Here is a 15,273-nt window from a genome sequence, read left to right on the forward strand (position 1 = left end):
TGTAAATTCATCTATTGTGCAGAAAAATATTAAACCATGTTATTATTGAAAAAAAAAAAACCCATTTTTTGAAAATCTAGGTTTAAACTCTGGCTGCATTACTTATGGCTAGTAGATCTGGGTGAGTGAGTCCAGCCCAGGGCTCTTAGTAACAAGGCCTGCAATTCCTCAGGCAAGTGGAAAAAAGGAGAGGGTCTGTTCTTAAGAGAAAACAAAAGATGGGCGATCATTGTACTTTCTGGCTGCCTCTGTCAGGCAACTGCTGACTTGCTGTGTGTCAGCAACGTCCTCATGCACACGTCACATCCCACTGAAGACCCAAGTTTCGATGGTAAGAATGAGCATCTCGTTTGACCCGCGGACAGATGTGTCACAAAAACTGTCACCTCCAAGGGTCTGCTGGCATTACTAACCAGCTTCTTCTGTGACTTCATTTCCCACTTAAGATTTAACTCTCCCCAGAGGAAGTTAATACTGACAGCCCAGGGCCCACCTCTGCCCCTGGGAAGAACTGCCTGCCAAAGATGCAGGAGTACCCTGACTTCGAGAACACAGTTGTTCCAACAAAACAGGATTATCAAATGAATCCCACCTCTCACCAAATTCCTAATCTATGCCCCCACCCCCAGAAAAGTCAAGATGGAGCACAAAGCTGGATCGAGGTACATTTCCTACTGCTTTTACCTGACAGCAGGGAATCACTTGACCAGTAGTCACCAACTGCCTCTCAGTCCTAGGTATGTCTCCCACCCCAATCCTGGGGTGTCATCAGCACCCCAAAGCTCTGTTATACTACCTCCCGCATTCTCAGGAGGCTTCCACTGACTTAGGCCCTTCCAAGTTCATACACATGAACCCAGATGCTAACTGGGTTTGATTTTTTTTTTAATCATTAATATATTTTCTCATATCCTCCGATTTTCAAATGTAAACCTGTGTAGGATACCCTTTCTCAGATGCCTAATTCTTATTAAAACATTCTCTTCTGTGTATGTACATGTGTATATGGGCCAGTTCCACTCCCAGAGTCTGGTTGGCAGGGCAGGGGCCACAGCAGCTCTGGTTTACTCCTGAGGCTCCCTTGCTCTGGAGAACTATATTCCCTGGAGAGTCCTACAGGAACATGAAACAGGACAGAAGCTTTCAGAGCTCCCTAATGGATTTAAGACAGCTGATCACTGTGGAGGAAGCTCAGTGGTCATACTACCCCTCCATTTCCCAAGAGAGCTTGCGAACCCTGGAGTCTTTCTGAGCCATCAGAGAGAACTTGGAACTGGCTCAGAGGCCCCACTGTGCTCCCCCTAAAGTCCTACGAGGCTGCTCTCAGGCCCTGCTCTTCCACCTGCAGAGTAAACATCTCATCTGGAGCCAGTCTGGAGACTAAAGAGAAACTGTTCGCTTTGGCAAAGGTGGCTGAGAAGTTCAAAGTCAAATCTGGATCCACCTTCAGCAGTTATGTGGTCCTGGCCTTATTTTCTTACCCTTATTTTTTCTTTTGCCCCAATTTCTTCTGCTCACTATTTAATCCTCTGGTGTTGCATATGTTTTGTAAGACAACTCCAATCTTTTCTAGAGTTTAGCAGGGCAATAAATGAAATAGTCATAATCTTTAAACAACAGGTGAATGACAATATGAGAACAGGCTGACAGGAGAAGCCCCCAGCCCAAAAGATTGGCTGGCCTGAAGGAAGCACTGAAATGCTCTAGAAGCAGGCCCAAACCACAGAGAAGCTGCTCACACCAGTTAATGTGCTGATGGTGTCACTGAGGCAAGGTGTCAGCCCGAGAGACCTGGCCAAGGCAGCAGCACCCACTCTGGGCAAAACCTGCTACTGGCCTGTTTCAGATCTGAGAGTTTCTGTTGGTTCTAATTCACCTGATCACACGGTGATGAAGATTTTTAGTCTCCTTCTTTCTTCCTTTCAAAGTGGGAATACTGGCAGTTCCCACCCAGAAATCCAAGACACCAGGCAACATGAGACACGTGCACTCTATAGAAAAGTAACCACAGTCCTGATTCTGAAGACTGATTCAGGGAGTTTAGTAATGGGAACTGGAAACACAAACTGGGCATTTCCTTCCCACCTCAGGGAGTACAAGGGGGAGGCCTGTCCATGGAATATCCACATCAGTGGACAGTGGCCATCATTATGATTTCAGGTCTTTGCTTTAACTCACAGGGACAATTTTCCCTTTGCTACCTTGGATGTAAATTCCTGCTGCTCTAGGAAATTCTGCAATTCCTCCAGAACTCCACGATGGGCTCTAAGCAGAATGCTGGGAGGGAGGATAGAGCTGGGGGGAGGGGATGTAAGAGGCTATTCATATCCTGTCCATCCTGTCCATTCAGCTGTCACCTCTGTGTGGTCTCAGGCAAACCCCAATCCTTCAGCCTAAAATGATTCTTCTGGCCACCAAAGCTCCGCTTGCATACAGCAGTGCCAAGTCAGGGTCACAGAGGAAGCCTATACATGCAAACCAAGAGAGCAGCCAGTGCACCAGAGACTGCAGAGTCATGGAGGTAAATGTGAGTAAAAGGGCTGAAGGTGAGGGCAAAGAGCTGAAGACATCTTGGGCCCAGAATTCCCTGCAAGTTCTAGACTTCTCAAATTTTCTCCACTCCTCTACCTGCATGTCTAGTAGACACTCTAACATGTCCAAATGTAATCCTGCCTCCACTCAAACCTGTTCCACTCATAGCCACCTTCATGTGAAGGCTTGGCAGTTCCATCTCTCAGCTGCTCTGCTTGCTGTTCTCAGAGCTGTCCTCAACTCCTCTTTCACGCCACCCAGTCCTCTAGCAAGTTCTGTTGGCCCTTTAAAAAAAAAAAAATCACCCAGGGGAATGCAAACTGGTCCAATCACTATGGAAAGCTGTGTGTAGGCTCCTCAAATTATTAAAAGTGGAGCAACCATCTGACGCAGCAACTCCACTCCTCAGAATCTACCCAAGAGACACAAAAACATGAATTTGAAAGGAAACCTGTACCCCTATGTTTACAGCAGCACTATTTGCAATATGTAAGATATGGAAACAACCTAAACGCCCAAAAAGAGATGACTGGATCAAGAAGATGTGCTATATACACATTGGAGTACTACTCAGCAATCAAAAAAGATAAACTCATGCCATTTGCAGCAATAAGGATGAAATTGGAAGGGATTATGCTCAGTGAAGTAAGCCAGAAGGAAAAAGAAAAATATTAGATGGTTTCACTTATAGGAGTAATATAGGGGAAACAAATAGGGGATCAGGATACTAGCTGAGAGGAGAAATCAAACGTTGTACAAAAATGAACAATGAAATCTGCACAGCCTCATCAGGCCCAGGCCTGATTTCTCACCTGGATTAAGGCGGTAGACTCCCAAGGTCTCCGTTTGCCCAACCTGCCCCCATACAAAGCCAGTAGATCCTCCAAATGTGTCTCATCTTAAATCAGATCAAGTCCCATCTCAGTGCCAAACCTTTCCATGCCTCTCCATCCACTGAGTAAAAGTTTTCCAATGGCCCCGAAGAGCCTAGGCCTGCCTAGTCAGCATGTGGTGCGTGACATGAGTATAGTGAGAAAGTATTTAGAAATTTTAATAGCAATTTAATCGAAAATTTAATAGCAATCATTGCTACAATAGCCCAGGAGATATAAAAATATCAATATGGGATGGACTAGGAATTCAAAGAAACACCCTGCCGGAGAGTTGAGAAGTGGGGTAAGCCTTCCCCAGGTCAGTCCTCCGCTGCCTACACTTTCTCCCCATCAGCCCTCAACCACACTCCCACCCCGAGCTCAGCTGCCACGCTCCCTCACTCACTTCCAGCTTGTTTCCCTGCTCTGCACATATCCAAGCACACTCCCACCTCAGGGTATCTGCATGGCTCTGCCCTCTGTCTTCCAGACCCTCATTCAGACAGCTCACTCATACTTAGCTAGGTAGTTTTTGGTGTTGGCTTATTGCTTTCCACAGCAGTCATCATGCAATGTGAGTAGAATGTCCTACGTTCATTTTTCTCTCTTCCCATTAGTATGCAGCCTATAGGAGGCAGGAGACACTGCTTGTGCTTATTTAGCACACAATGGGAACACAATACACAAATGCTGAGTGAATGAGGAGATGGGGAAGCCCAGGGTGCAACTGGGGTGGGCTTCACAGAGAAAATTTGGTACAGTGCCTGAGGCAGACATTAGCAGACCTGAGCGGGCAGAAGGGAACCAAGGCCCACAAAGGAAGGGAATTGTCTATCATGTCACAGACTCAGGCTGGACCCCGCAAGTACCCTTGGAATCTAAAGGTGCTGTGCGGGACCCGGCATCATTTCTGGGATCAGGGTAATATTTATAAAGATGGAGGCTGGATAAGGAAACCAGCAAGAAAGCTGGCACTGAACTGAGGCAATGGAACTAGAGAAGGACAGATTTTGAGTGATTTCCAAGGGAAGGTGAGAGGGAGGGAGGAAACAGAGATCAAATGGATGTGGCATATGAAAGATCTCAAACACCAAGGTCACTAAGGAGCAGAATAACCAGTTGAGACAGAGAAACCTCCTGTTGTGCTTGTCTTACATGAAGGGGCTTTTTTAAGGTGGTCTGCCTCAGTCCCAGCACCCCGGGCCCTGAGGGCCTAAGTGTGCGCTCACAAATGTCTCCCCAAAACACAGCTTGTACTGCACAAGATCATTTTCTGAGTGGCTGGTGTCACTCTGACTTCTCCACTGCTGGATTCCAAGCAGGTAAGTGCAAAGCAAAACCTCCCTTATGCATATATTAAGCACCTACCTGACACTCAACACTTTGGTGCTTAAAGAAAGAACAGAGAGAAAGGACAGGGTCCTGCCCCATCCCCCAACCCTCCATGACAGGGAAACATGAGATAAAGAGGAATGCACACATGATACGGTTATAGAGTAAAAGACAACCCCACATAACATTTGTCTGCACAAAACTCATTTGGGAGATTGTCAAAAATTGTCCAAAAAATCATTTTTTATCCTTAATTCCTAACAGAGTAGAAGGAGAGCAGAAATCCATATGGACTGCCTACCTCAAGCAACTTGTTAGATATGTGTGTATGGGGGACAGTGCCTAAGTGGAAAGAGGCAGAACTGCGCCTGGTGAAGGGGGTAGCTGGTCCTGGTGGGTCAGAGTGGGAGGAGACAGGGATGTATATGAGGCTTATTTGGGGTTGACTTAAATATGCAAACAAACAGGAAAGTCAACTGCCACTTAGAAAGCTAGAAAGCCAGGAGAATGTAGAATTAACCACTGAAACTTAATACAGAGCATGTCAATCACTTAATTAGTAGAACCCTAGGAAAAATAATGGAGGGAGGAAGGGTTACTGGAGTTCTGGAAAACACTGGGAACCTTCTGTAAACAGACCCAGAATGTGTGTGGGGAGAAACAGAGTATAACTCCATGCCTTTGGGTTATCCTTCTGAACACTCTGATCTTTTGCACTGCCTACAATGCAAAGCTAGTTTTCCTTACAAAATACTGCCTAAAGTGTTAGGGAAAGACAAGGGCACAAAGGAAAATATCCCCAGAGCTAAATATAGCAATCAAACAGATACCTAAGTCAAACAAACTGTAATATTAATGAGGCATGAATGAACAGTAACTGTTTCCAGGGCTGAGGAAAAGCTGGCCACCTCATCCGGGAGTCACACAAAGATTCATCAATGTCACTTCTAAGTAAGAGGAGACGAGGACAATTGTCTTCCCTATGGTAGGACCCCACCTGGGACAGAAGGTAGTTTAAACTGATAGTATTTTCTCATTAGGCACAGAGAAAATCTGTTTTCAGCTTAACCTGCAACAGTTACAGGCTCTGACCAGGATACATTATTAATTAGTTAAAAGAAAAGCCCCATTTTTAGTTACCCATTGAATTAGGTATCTTCAAACACTGACCTAGAATTGACAGTACAGCTAACTCTCTGTTGACCACGGTAATGGGAATTTTAGGAAGGATGAAAGTTAATTGAGAAGCAAAAACAATCCTATTTTGTACTCAACAAGACACATATCACTGCATCAAGGATGGTGGCTTCCAATGACTATCCACCAAGGCCCTTAGGATCGCCCATCTATGCTAGATTTAAACCACACATTTCTGGCTCAACAAGCCAAGTGGCTGGACCCTCCACTATGCCTGGGTCTAGAAGACAGGAGAGCAATCTCCAATTTTCAGGGTTGGGAGACACAGGGAGAGCACGGGCAAGCACCCTGTGCTTTACCGGGAAAGCAGCTCTCATACTGAGCCTTCAGCAGAACTTCTAGCAAATGATGTATGACGGTATGAGGGCAGCTTGGCAAGGCCACCTGAGCTCCTAGGCAGAGAGGAAGACAGGGGCCTTAGGTTCACTGGAGGGGGGACCGCAAGGTCCGAAAGGAGACAGGGAGAGAGTTGGCTGTACTGACATGACAAGTACACCCCCAGCAAGCAGCCCAGCATTTCTAGGAAGGAGAAAAGCAAACCGCCGTCCCACCTCGGGCTGCGCGGTCACAAGTGAGGCAGGGTTGGGACCAGTCGCCATTTGGGCGGGAGGCTAGCCCCAGGTGCGGCAGGAAGGGGTGGCGCTGGCTCAGCGGCTGCAGCTCCTCGCTCTGACCCAGCGGGGCCCCTGTGCGGTGCTGGGGGCACAGCGAGGCCTCGGGCGCTGTCGGGTAGGGACACACACACATACACACAGAGAGAGACACGCCATTAGAGGAAGAGGGTGTGGCAGAGGTGTAAGCCAAGGCTGATGCCCAGTGAGCTTGAAGGGACTGCCTGGCTGCCAGCCATATTCTGATCCTGAACATACAGCCTGAGCCTGAAGTCTGAGGGGGAGAGCTGGGACCATGTCAGCAGCAGTCAGCCCAGTGGAAGTGACAGACACCTGTGTCGGGAAGTCCCTAGCCAGACTCCCAGGATCTCACACACAATGCCTCACCCCTGCACTAGGACCACACCACAAACTAATGATGGAACAGGATGCTATAGCAGCTCCTTACTTTGCTTGCCCTGGTTTCTTGAGAATAATGACTGCAAAGGGCAAACTAACAGTGAAGAGCAGCTCCCATGGCCACAGCTACTTCCCAAAGAGGAAGCCAAGGCAGACAAAGACCAACTCAAACCACAGGGAGCCTTCAGGGAGGGGAGGAGGAGGATGAGGGGCGGGGAGAGGTTCCCTGAGAAAAATAAACAACCTCACTTCTTAAAAGGCAATCTCCACTTTCTGATACAATCCGGCCTAGGAGACTTCTGAAAATCCATCCATGTTACAATGCTTCCTAAGCAGTTTCATGAAGGTCACAACCTCTACTTATTTTAAAGAGCAATTCAAACTAAGAGGGAGAAATGACAATAACTAAAAATGGGACAAAAACTAGAAAACCCGCTCCAAGCTTGATAATAACTTAAAATTCCTAGAGGCTGAAAGTCTGACTTTAAAATATGCAAATCTCCTATTTTTCAAAATTTTCACATTTCTCAAAATTCAAATTGAAACCTGCAAAGGTAGGAAATGTCAGTAAGTGGTCTGGTAATGGAACCACTGACTAAGCAAGGGCTGACAGGGTTTGTCAAACTACAAACAACTTCTTTAAAAAAATTTTTTTCTGTGCTGACGCAGTATTACCAATTCAAAACAAGGGTACAGAGACCTATGTTTTTGTTTTCAGTCAGAAGGCACAGTTTCTGCATGCTCCCCAACTCTACCCTATGGGCCAGTCGGGCCACCTGCCTTCACACCACACTGTGAAGGCAAAGGGCACACAGCCTGGGACTACTGGCCAGGAAGCCAACATGGCCCCCAGAGACTAGCTTCGCCAGGCCCCGAACTGCACTTCTGAACAATGGGCAGAACAAGAAAACAGAGCAGCACCATTTAGCACAGACCCAGCCATACAACCAAATCACCAAGAAACCTCCTCCATGTGCTGGGTAAGGAAGCCTTGCTCACACTGATACCTGCAGAGGATTTTATTTTCTCCCTCTAAAAGTGAGACAGCGACATCCCATATCTCACCATCTGTGATACTGAAGTACAATAAAACACTGAGCCAGTCATAAGACTTGTAGCCCAATCATTAGAAAAGAATTTAATAGGATTAAAGCAACAAAATTACCAAGGAAGAGCATTAGTTTTCTCCTCCCGAATACAGTCAGCTCTCCACTGCCTGTGCAGCAGGCCAACCCTTTCACTCCAGCCTCTCCTGAGGAGGAAGCAGACAAACCCGTCTCTATGCCTGCCTGTTACCTAGGGGTACTGGGCCAGCCCTACCCAGAGGTACTGAATCAGACCACAGGGCAGCAGAAGGTCTCAAGACCTCCAAGCCCAAGTGGCCAAGGGGCCAAAAGCCCCTTTGTTAAGTGTGAGTCAATGCAGACCAAGGACACTATTGTCTGAGCTGTGCAAAGCTGAGAATGGAGAACAGAGGCAAGCTCTCACCCAGCCCAAGGGCACCCACCCTACCTTTCTCCCAGCGCTGCTGCACTCAGCGCACTCTGGCAAGGGGTAGGGAGTGCTTCCACTACTCACATCCATGGTAGGAGGCAGGTGATCCCCCGGCCTTGCCATATTCCTGCTCTGAATAGCTGGTGGAGAGGTTGGGCTGGCTGGAGCCTCGGCCAAAGGTGATCTGGTTGCTGCCCATGCCAGTGGCAACCTGGGCCATGCGTTCTTTGGTTTTGAGAGCCTGGGCCCTCTCAGCCTTCAGCCGCTCCTCATCTTTGAGGAGGGCCACCAGCTGCTTTGATTTCTCACGTACATTGATGCCCTGGTCCTTGCCGTCACGATCGATGTACTGGAAGTCCTTCAAAGTCTGGATGGCAAAAATGTTCTCACGGCACTGCTGGGCCACCCGCTCAGAGCCCGTCTTGATGAGGTAGTCCAGCAGCGTCAACGCCTTGTACACATGCCGCCAGTTCTTGCCATGGTCATTGAGCCGCTTCCAGACCATGCTCATGATCTCTGAGAAGGCCACCACATTGTAGGTCAGGTCTGCGATCTCGGTCATCAGAGAGCTAGACGGGCCCCATGGATCATTGGACGTGGCTTCCCGGACTTTTATTTCGGCTTCTGAGTAATTGTTCACAATGTTTTTCATCTGCCGTCTGATAGACGAGGTCGTCATTTTTTACCTTCTGGGTTGCAATGTAAAGCCCTTCAAAGAGAGAAACTTCCGTGTCCTGGGCAAGTTGGAGCCCTGTGAGAGTTCAGTTTCTGCAACAGATCTAGAGCAAGGTCTCCAACAGTCATTTCCTCCACTGGAGACCCGGGCCTGAGAAGGTGGAAGCCATGACCTAGAGAAAGAAAGAAAACACTTAGCGTGCCATGAGCTCCCCAAGACCACAGGACACACCAGCTCAGACATTTCTGTGAATAGCGGGTACTGGGAGCTAGGGGACAGTGCATGGACATGCCCTAGTCTCCCTAGGAGGGAAGAATCCGCCGTTCTTTCAAAACTATGATAAAATCAACACAGAAAGTTAATAAACAAAATTTAAACTCAAGTTTTAGTCTTGAGAAGAAAAGTAGCAAATATTATGACTATGTTTCTATTTCCAAAATACTTCCACAGAATGGCCTTTTGGGTTGTGATTTCCCTGCATGGCAACAGGAAGCTACAAAGAATCCAAGTATTAGGGTGAGTTGGTCTGACAAATCAAGAAAAGTCTCTCATTTTTGGTATATCTTAAACCCCAAATGCCTAGCTACACATTTGGCTTTGGTCAAATTTGGCTTTGGTCTAACTCATCAGGGAATTTTCTGTGAGCCCCATTTTCTCCTGACATTTCATAAAGGTTTTAGACTACTATTCTAGAATATGGTTAAAGCCATCCACTGGACTTTCAAAAATCTCCAGCATCTGGCCTGAGCTAATACAGCCTTAAAAATAATCTGGCTTTAGCCAAGTCCCCTCAATTTACAGAGGAGAAAACTGAGGCCCAGGGTTACACAATAAAGGGTCAAACCTGTGCTATGCCACAAACACAGCTAGCCAAAGAAGAAACATTTACCATGCTAGAGGGAGGTCCACATCTCCAACAATGGGCTCTGGTCCAGGAGTTTGGGAACCCCCATTGGTATGGCTTACCAGTGAACACTTAGCACCATGCCTGACACAGATATAAACACTGCTAAATAAACAGATGAAACAAGAACAGTGTCCTTGTCCCCAGTCTGGTGAGCGCACAGAGGAATCTGAGGATGCAAAGTCAGACATGGGAAGGACTCTGCCAGAGATTATCCTTACTCTGACTTTCAAAACTGAGGATACCTGAGTAGGTGGAAGAGAAGTGGTTGTATGGTTATTCCTCACCTATAATATGAGAAAACCTTTCCAGAAGATTTCAGGACTGTCCAAAATAGAAAGACCCAGCTGAGATCTAAACACAAGGGAGGGGCTCCCCCATCATCCATACCCCCACCTCCCATGCCTCGCAGGCCCCACTAACCCTGTAAAGGAGCCACGGCAGCCTTATGCCAGGCTTTGTCTCATTTAATGCTTATGAAAACTCTCTAGGTAAGGATTATTTTTCCTATGGTACAGAGAAGACCCTGAGGTTTGGAATCCCTAGGTCAGCAGACTACAGTCACCCAGCTGGGGCTCTCCTCCCTATGCAGCACCCCATGCAACCCAAGGCCAAACTTCTGTGATGCTTCTGCTAGAGAAACAATGGATAGCCCCCAACTTCCTCATCTAAAGCCTCAGCTGGGTAATGGGCACATCAAAAAATAACCAAGCAAACAAAAGTAGGGAGCAGGGGAAGCCACAGGAAACCAAATGAACACTCATCACATGTAACCATACATATAATAGACAGCTTTGCAAATTTCATCCTGGTGACAACAGACACAACTGCTCCAGCCAACAAGGCCTTTACTCCACCCTCAACTATGCCAAGAATTCTGTTTCCACCTTCAAGCCACAGAACTGTGCTTCCACAGACAGCAGGCATATTCTGCCTCTCCACCAATCTGACCAGCTCTCATAAATCCTCTAACACCTGCCAAAGAACCAGGGGTTACAAACTTCTGCAATGATCTGCACATCTGACAACAAGGTTTTCCCTTCACAGCAAAATTCACTGCTAGCAAAAATGGAATGCACCTGGTAAAGGAAAAAAAGAACACTTTGATTTTTAATGAGTAATTTCCCAAATACTCATCAAAAGCAATAGTAACATCCAGATATATTTAGTACCTAGAGGCCTTATGATGTGCCTGGGACCACTGAGCACTCCATTTGTCATTCCATTTGGCGCATGGCAGCTAAGACTGTCCCCCTCTTTAAAAAAGCAAGAAGAGGTCCTCTGCCACTACCCTCCAGGTCAAAACCGCTTCTATCAAGCAGGAGAGAAAATGGTCCTGGTAAAAAAGACCTCAACAGTTGAATATAATGAAAAAATGTTTTCCTGAGGGAGAAATGATGCCCCAGACTCTGCTCCCCTCCTCTACACCACAGCCACCCTGGGTGAGCCTGAAGTCCTCTAGCTGGACCTGACATCCCAGGGAGAGTTGTGAGGTTGGCCAGGGCACCCATCAAACCTCCTAATCCTTTGGTAGCAAACTAAAGCAGCAAATCCTGCGAGTAAGAGCTGAGATGCCTCTGGCCTCCTAGACACAGGCTGGGAAAGGAACTCCAATTTGGAAACAGGGGACACAGACCAAGGCAGGGGCTTTCTCTACCAGGCTCAGCTTGCAAAGACATTTTTTGGCAGTCTCTGAAATATTTAGGCTTTGAGAAAGACAAATCTAGTAAAATGTTTGTTATGGTCAGAAAAATACATATAAAGAATAAATAACGTGAATGGCTGCCTGCTATTTTTATAAATGATATAGACAAAGACAATCTTTAGGACCAACAAACTTTGAGAAGGGCAATATGCAAGGATAAAAAATTCCTGAAAGGAGAAAGGACACCAAAGGTGCCTCCAAGAAACTATTTTCAAGGCCACTGGGTTACATGCTTCATCCCAGACTCTGCGGACTGAAACTTCCAAACCTGACCATGAAGGAACCTGGCCACACCTGTGGGCTGCACGAGGTTCTCCCAGGCTGCTCAGCTCTGTGGTCACACTTGTCCATATTGACCTCTGACCTCATTTTCCTCATTTTTAAATATCTCGCTCTCAGCTTCAGGATTGAACTGTAAACACTTAATTTATCTTCCATCCCAGCAAACATCTGCCAGGCACTCCCTCCCAGAAGCAAAGACCCGAATACACACCATCCTAAAGTATTCATCCTGTGTACTTTCTAGAATCAGAGTTTTGTTTTGTTCCCATTTTTTTTTTTTAAATAGTTTGCATGCTCTACTTTCCAAACTTTCCTTCTCACAATTTGTCAGTTTTCTTCCATTTCTAACTTGCTGAACCTGAACTGAGGTACATGCATAAGCAACTAAAACAGGATGATTTGTCACCCTTGGGTTCTTCGTTCAAGCCTGTAGGAATATGGTCAGTTCACAAACACCCAATGATTTACTGAGGACCTCTAGGCCAAATACAGGGAAGGAGGGAGAAGGGGAATGTCAAACAGGAAGGAAAATTAAACTTCACTAAAGGTTTAGAACAAGATGGCGGGGGGGGGGGTGGATCAGGATAGATGAGTGATTTTCTAATTTCCTAAGTTACACACTGACAACTGAAGGGACAAATGCCATTAGAATATAACTAAATGATAAATGCTTCTAGAAATCTAGCTCTATCATCAGGTTTTACATACAACTATTTTTATTTTTTTTTTTTTTTTTTTTTTTTTAATTTTCTAGAGGCATGTCTTATTTATCTATTTGTTTGTTTGTTTGGTTTTATACATGCACTGGGTACAGTCAGAAGCCGGGAGGGCGAGAGAATTCACCAGAGCCAGAGCGGGGAGCAGAGCAGGCAGAAGGACCGAAGTACACTGCTGAGGGGAGCAGCGGGCGGCAGGAGAGGTCCGCGCGCCATGTGGGACCCTCCTTTGGTGGCCGGGGAGCAGCCGGGGATCGAACCGGCGCCACAGAGGCCGCGGGCAGCTTCGCAACCCAGCGCTCAACCGCTGCGCCACCTGGGAGGCCCTACATACAACTATTTTTAAGGGGTAAATTAAGCAAAGGCATTTGTACAATTGTTACAACTTTAAATATTTTTGAATGGGGGCAGCAAAATTATTTCAAGTTAGAATTTACCATTCAAAGCTAATAAATATTGCTGTATCTACCAAGAGAGCTGGACCAGGAGCTGGAAAGGCCCAGAGGACAACCATTTCCCTGGATGGGAACCACAACCCCCACCACATCTCTCCACACCAGCACCAGTCCTGAAAAGCCTGTTTTGAAATCGTATTAATTACTAATTCATTTTATTAAGAATCATGCAAAGCCACTGGTAACCACACTGAGTTGATAATCTCAACCAAGAGCAAAGAAACTGAACCTATCAGATACCTGGCCTGGGGTGGGGTTTGGGGGGGTTGCTCACCACAGGCAATGCACATTATTCCTGTTAGGTCTTTCCACAGAACTTGGGAGCTTTGAAGACTCATCAAATCCACAGCAGATTCAGAATGGAAGGGGATATACATTTCTAAGGCTTGTCCCCAACACTAGGTGAGGTTCTTTAAGTCAAAGAATTTTTCATTTCTAGCCTGGAAATGTGGAAAATCTGCTGTTTTTACCCATATAATATTCATATCCCCTTGTCCCAGAAATAAAGATCCTTCATCTACTGTGGGGGAAACGACCAGCCACAGGCCTAGCCCATCAGCATCATGAGCTCTTCCCCCAAACCACAGTGGCTTCCCCTCCCTATCCCATATTCCTCCTTTCCAGTGGCTACATCAGGGGCAGGCTGACAACCCATACTGGGCCATCAAGATCTCTGAATGATCCCGAAACTACTAGGAAAGCAGTACTGCTAAGCTGTTGGAAGCCACCACAGAACCACCAGAGTTTACCTAGGTTTGAAGCCAACACAGAAGCAAGCAAGCAAGCAAGGAGAAGGAGCAAGGCACAACAGTTAGAACCTCTGGTCCACCTGTACTTGAAGCCATTTATTCCCTGGATTTCTCAGCTGCACAGTCAATGCATGTCATTTGTGACCTACAGCAATGTGTGCGTTTGTCATGCACAACAGTGAGACCTGTGCTACAAGCATCTGAGAACAGGAAAGCTGGCAGAACCAAACAACAAACCCAGAGCAAAGGCCTTCCCAATCCTTCGACCGGGTCTTAAGGAGAATTGTTCTTCTCCGTAGGCCCCATGGGTCTCCAGTGGAGACTGGAAATAGACAGACTAAGACAGCAAACAGAACCAAACTAAACAAACAAATTCCAAAGCTTGATCGAGTGATGCCCCTGGAGGAAAGAAAAATTCCATTAAAATATGCTCCAAGGGTTGGGTGGGAAATTCCTTTCAAATCCAGTTTCCACCATGGGTGTACTTTAAGGATCCTGAGCAGCCTCATAGGGTCCCAGCTCAAAGTCCATGTGTCTCCACACTGTGCTTCTGTTATGCTGAGGCATGGCAGGCCATGTGCAAAAAGATGCTCATCCTACCCTCCGAGGTCTACATCAAATCCCTAATGAGATTTTGGCAACTGTTTTTCGGGGACCAGGGATCAGTACCAGGAATCAAGACCATCTTTGAGGGAATAACAATTGTCTTTCCCTGCCCCCAAAACCTAGCAGTCACAGATCAATCACATTGTCTGTGATAATCCAGCCAAAACCAATAAATATTACTGAATAAATTGAACTGAAAATCTCCACCCCAGATGGCAGCTCAAACTATTTCTGTCCTGCAGCCACCTGTGTCTTCACAGGTATTTCGTTCTTCTCAAGGCTCATGACAGAGCTTTAAGAAAAGGGTGCAGCCACTTTTTCTGCAGTATTGCATCAGTGTGGTCCATTTACCGTATATTCTAGAAGCTCCTGAAAAGACTATTCAAAACTGTAGACAGACAGTAAGTGAGGATGGTGCTGGGGGAGGTGTGACATTATTACCAAGCTCTTCTGGTGATTTCCAGGCATACTGAAGCCAATGCCTTGGCGTCACTGTGTGATGTACATAAACCCGAAGTTTGTGAACTACTTTACACGCCTGGATTAGCTGGCTTTAATTTTTGTGTGTGTGCAGTCTTTGGGCAGAAAAACATCTCCATCTTCCTTCTTAGGAAAAGGGTACCATGACCATGACAGGAGGCTCAGTCAAAATGTGGCTGAGACCACAGTTCACATGACCAACCCGAGCTGGCTTTCCAGAAGACAACAGTCCAGTGAGGACAATATGGACAGTGCCACATTCT

General features: G+C 46.5%; 1 protein-coding gene across 5 annotated transcripts in view; it reads right to left on the reverse strand.

Annotated features, from left to right (window-relative positions):
* EPN2 (epsin 2) overlaps positions 1 to 15,273 on the reverse strand; it is an 84,762-nt gene that overhangs the window by 42,467 nt on the left and 27,022 nt on the right. For 4 of the 5 annotated variants that reach the window (XM_037492647.2, XM_037492645.2, XM_037492646.2 and 1 more), the window contains one exon: positions 8,522 to 9,285. In XM_037492647.2, coding sequence (XP_037348544.1) covers positions 8,522 to 9,116 — 595 coding nt within the window. In that variant the 5' untranslated portion in view covers positions 9,117 to 9,285. Of the gene's footprint in view, positions 1 to 6,484; positions 6,656 to 8,521; positions 9,286 to 15,273 lie in introns of all 5 variants that reach the window. The other variant, XM_054689339.1, reaches the window with a different exon arrangement.

The sequence above is a fragment of the Talpa occidentalis genome, unplaced genomic scaffold, assembly GCF_014898055.3.
Source record: "Talpa occidentalis isolate TD23 unplaced genomic scaffold, MPIMG_talOcc4v2.1 talOcc4.7, whole genome shotgun sequence".
Classification (NCBI taxonomy): Eukaryota; Metazoa; Chordata; class Mammalia; order Eulipotyphla; family Talpidae; genus Talpa; species Talpa occidentalis.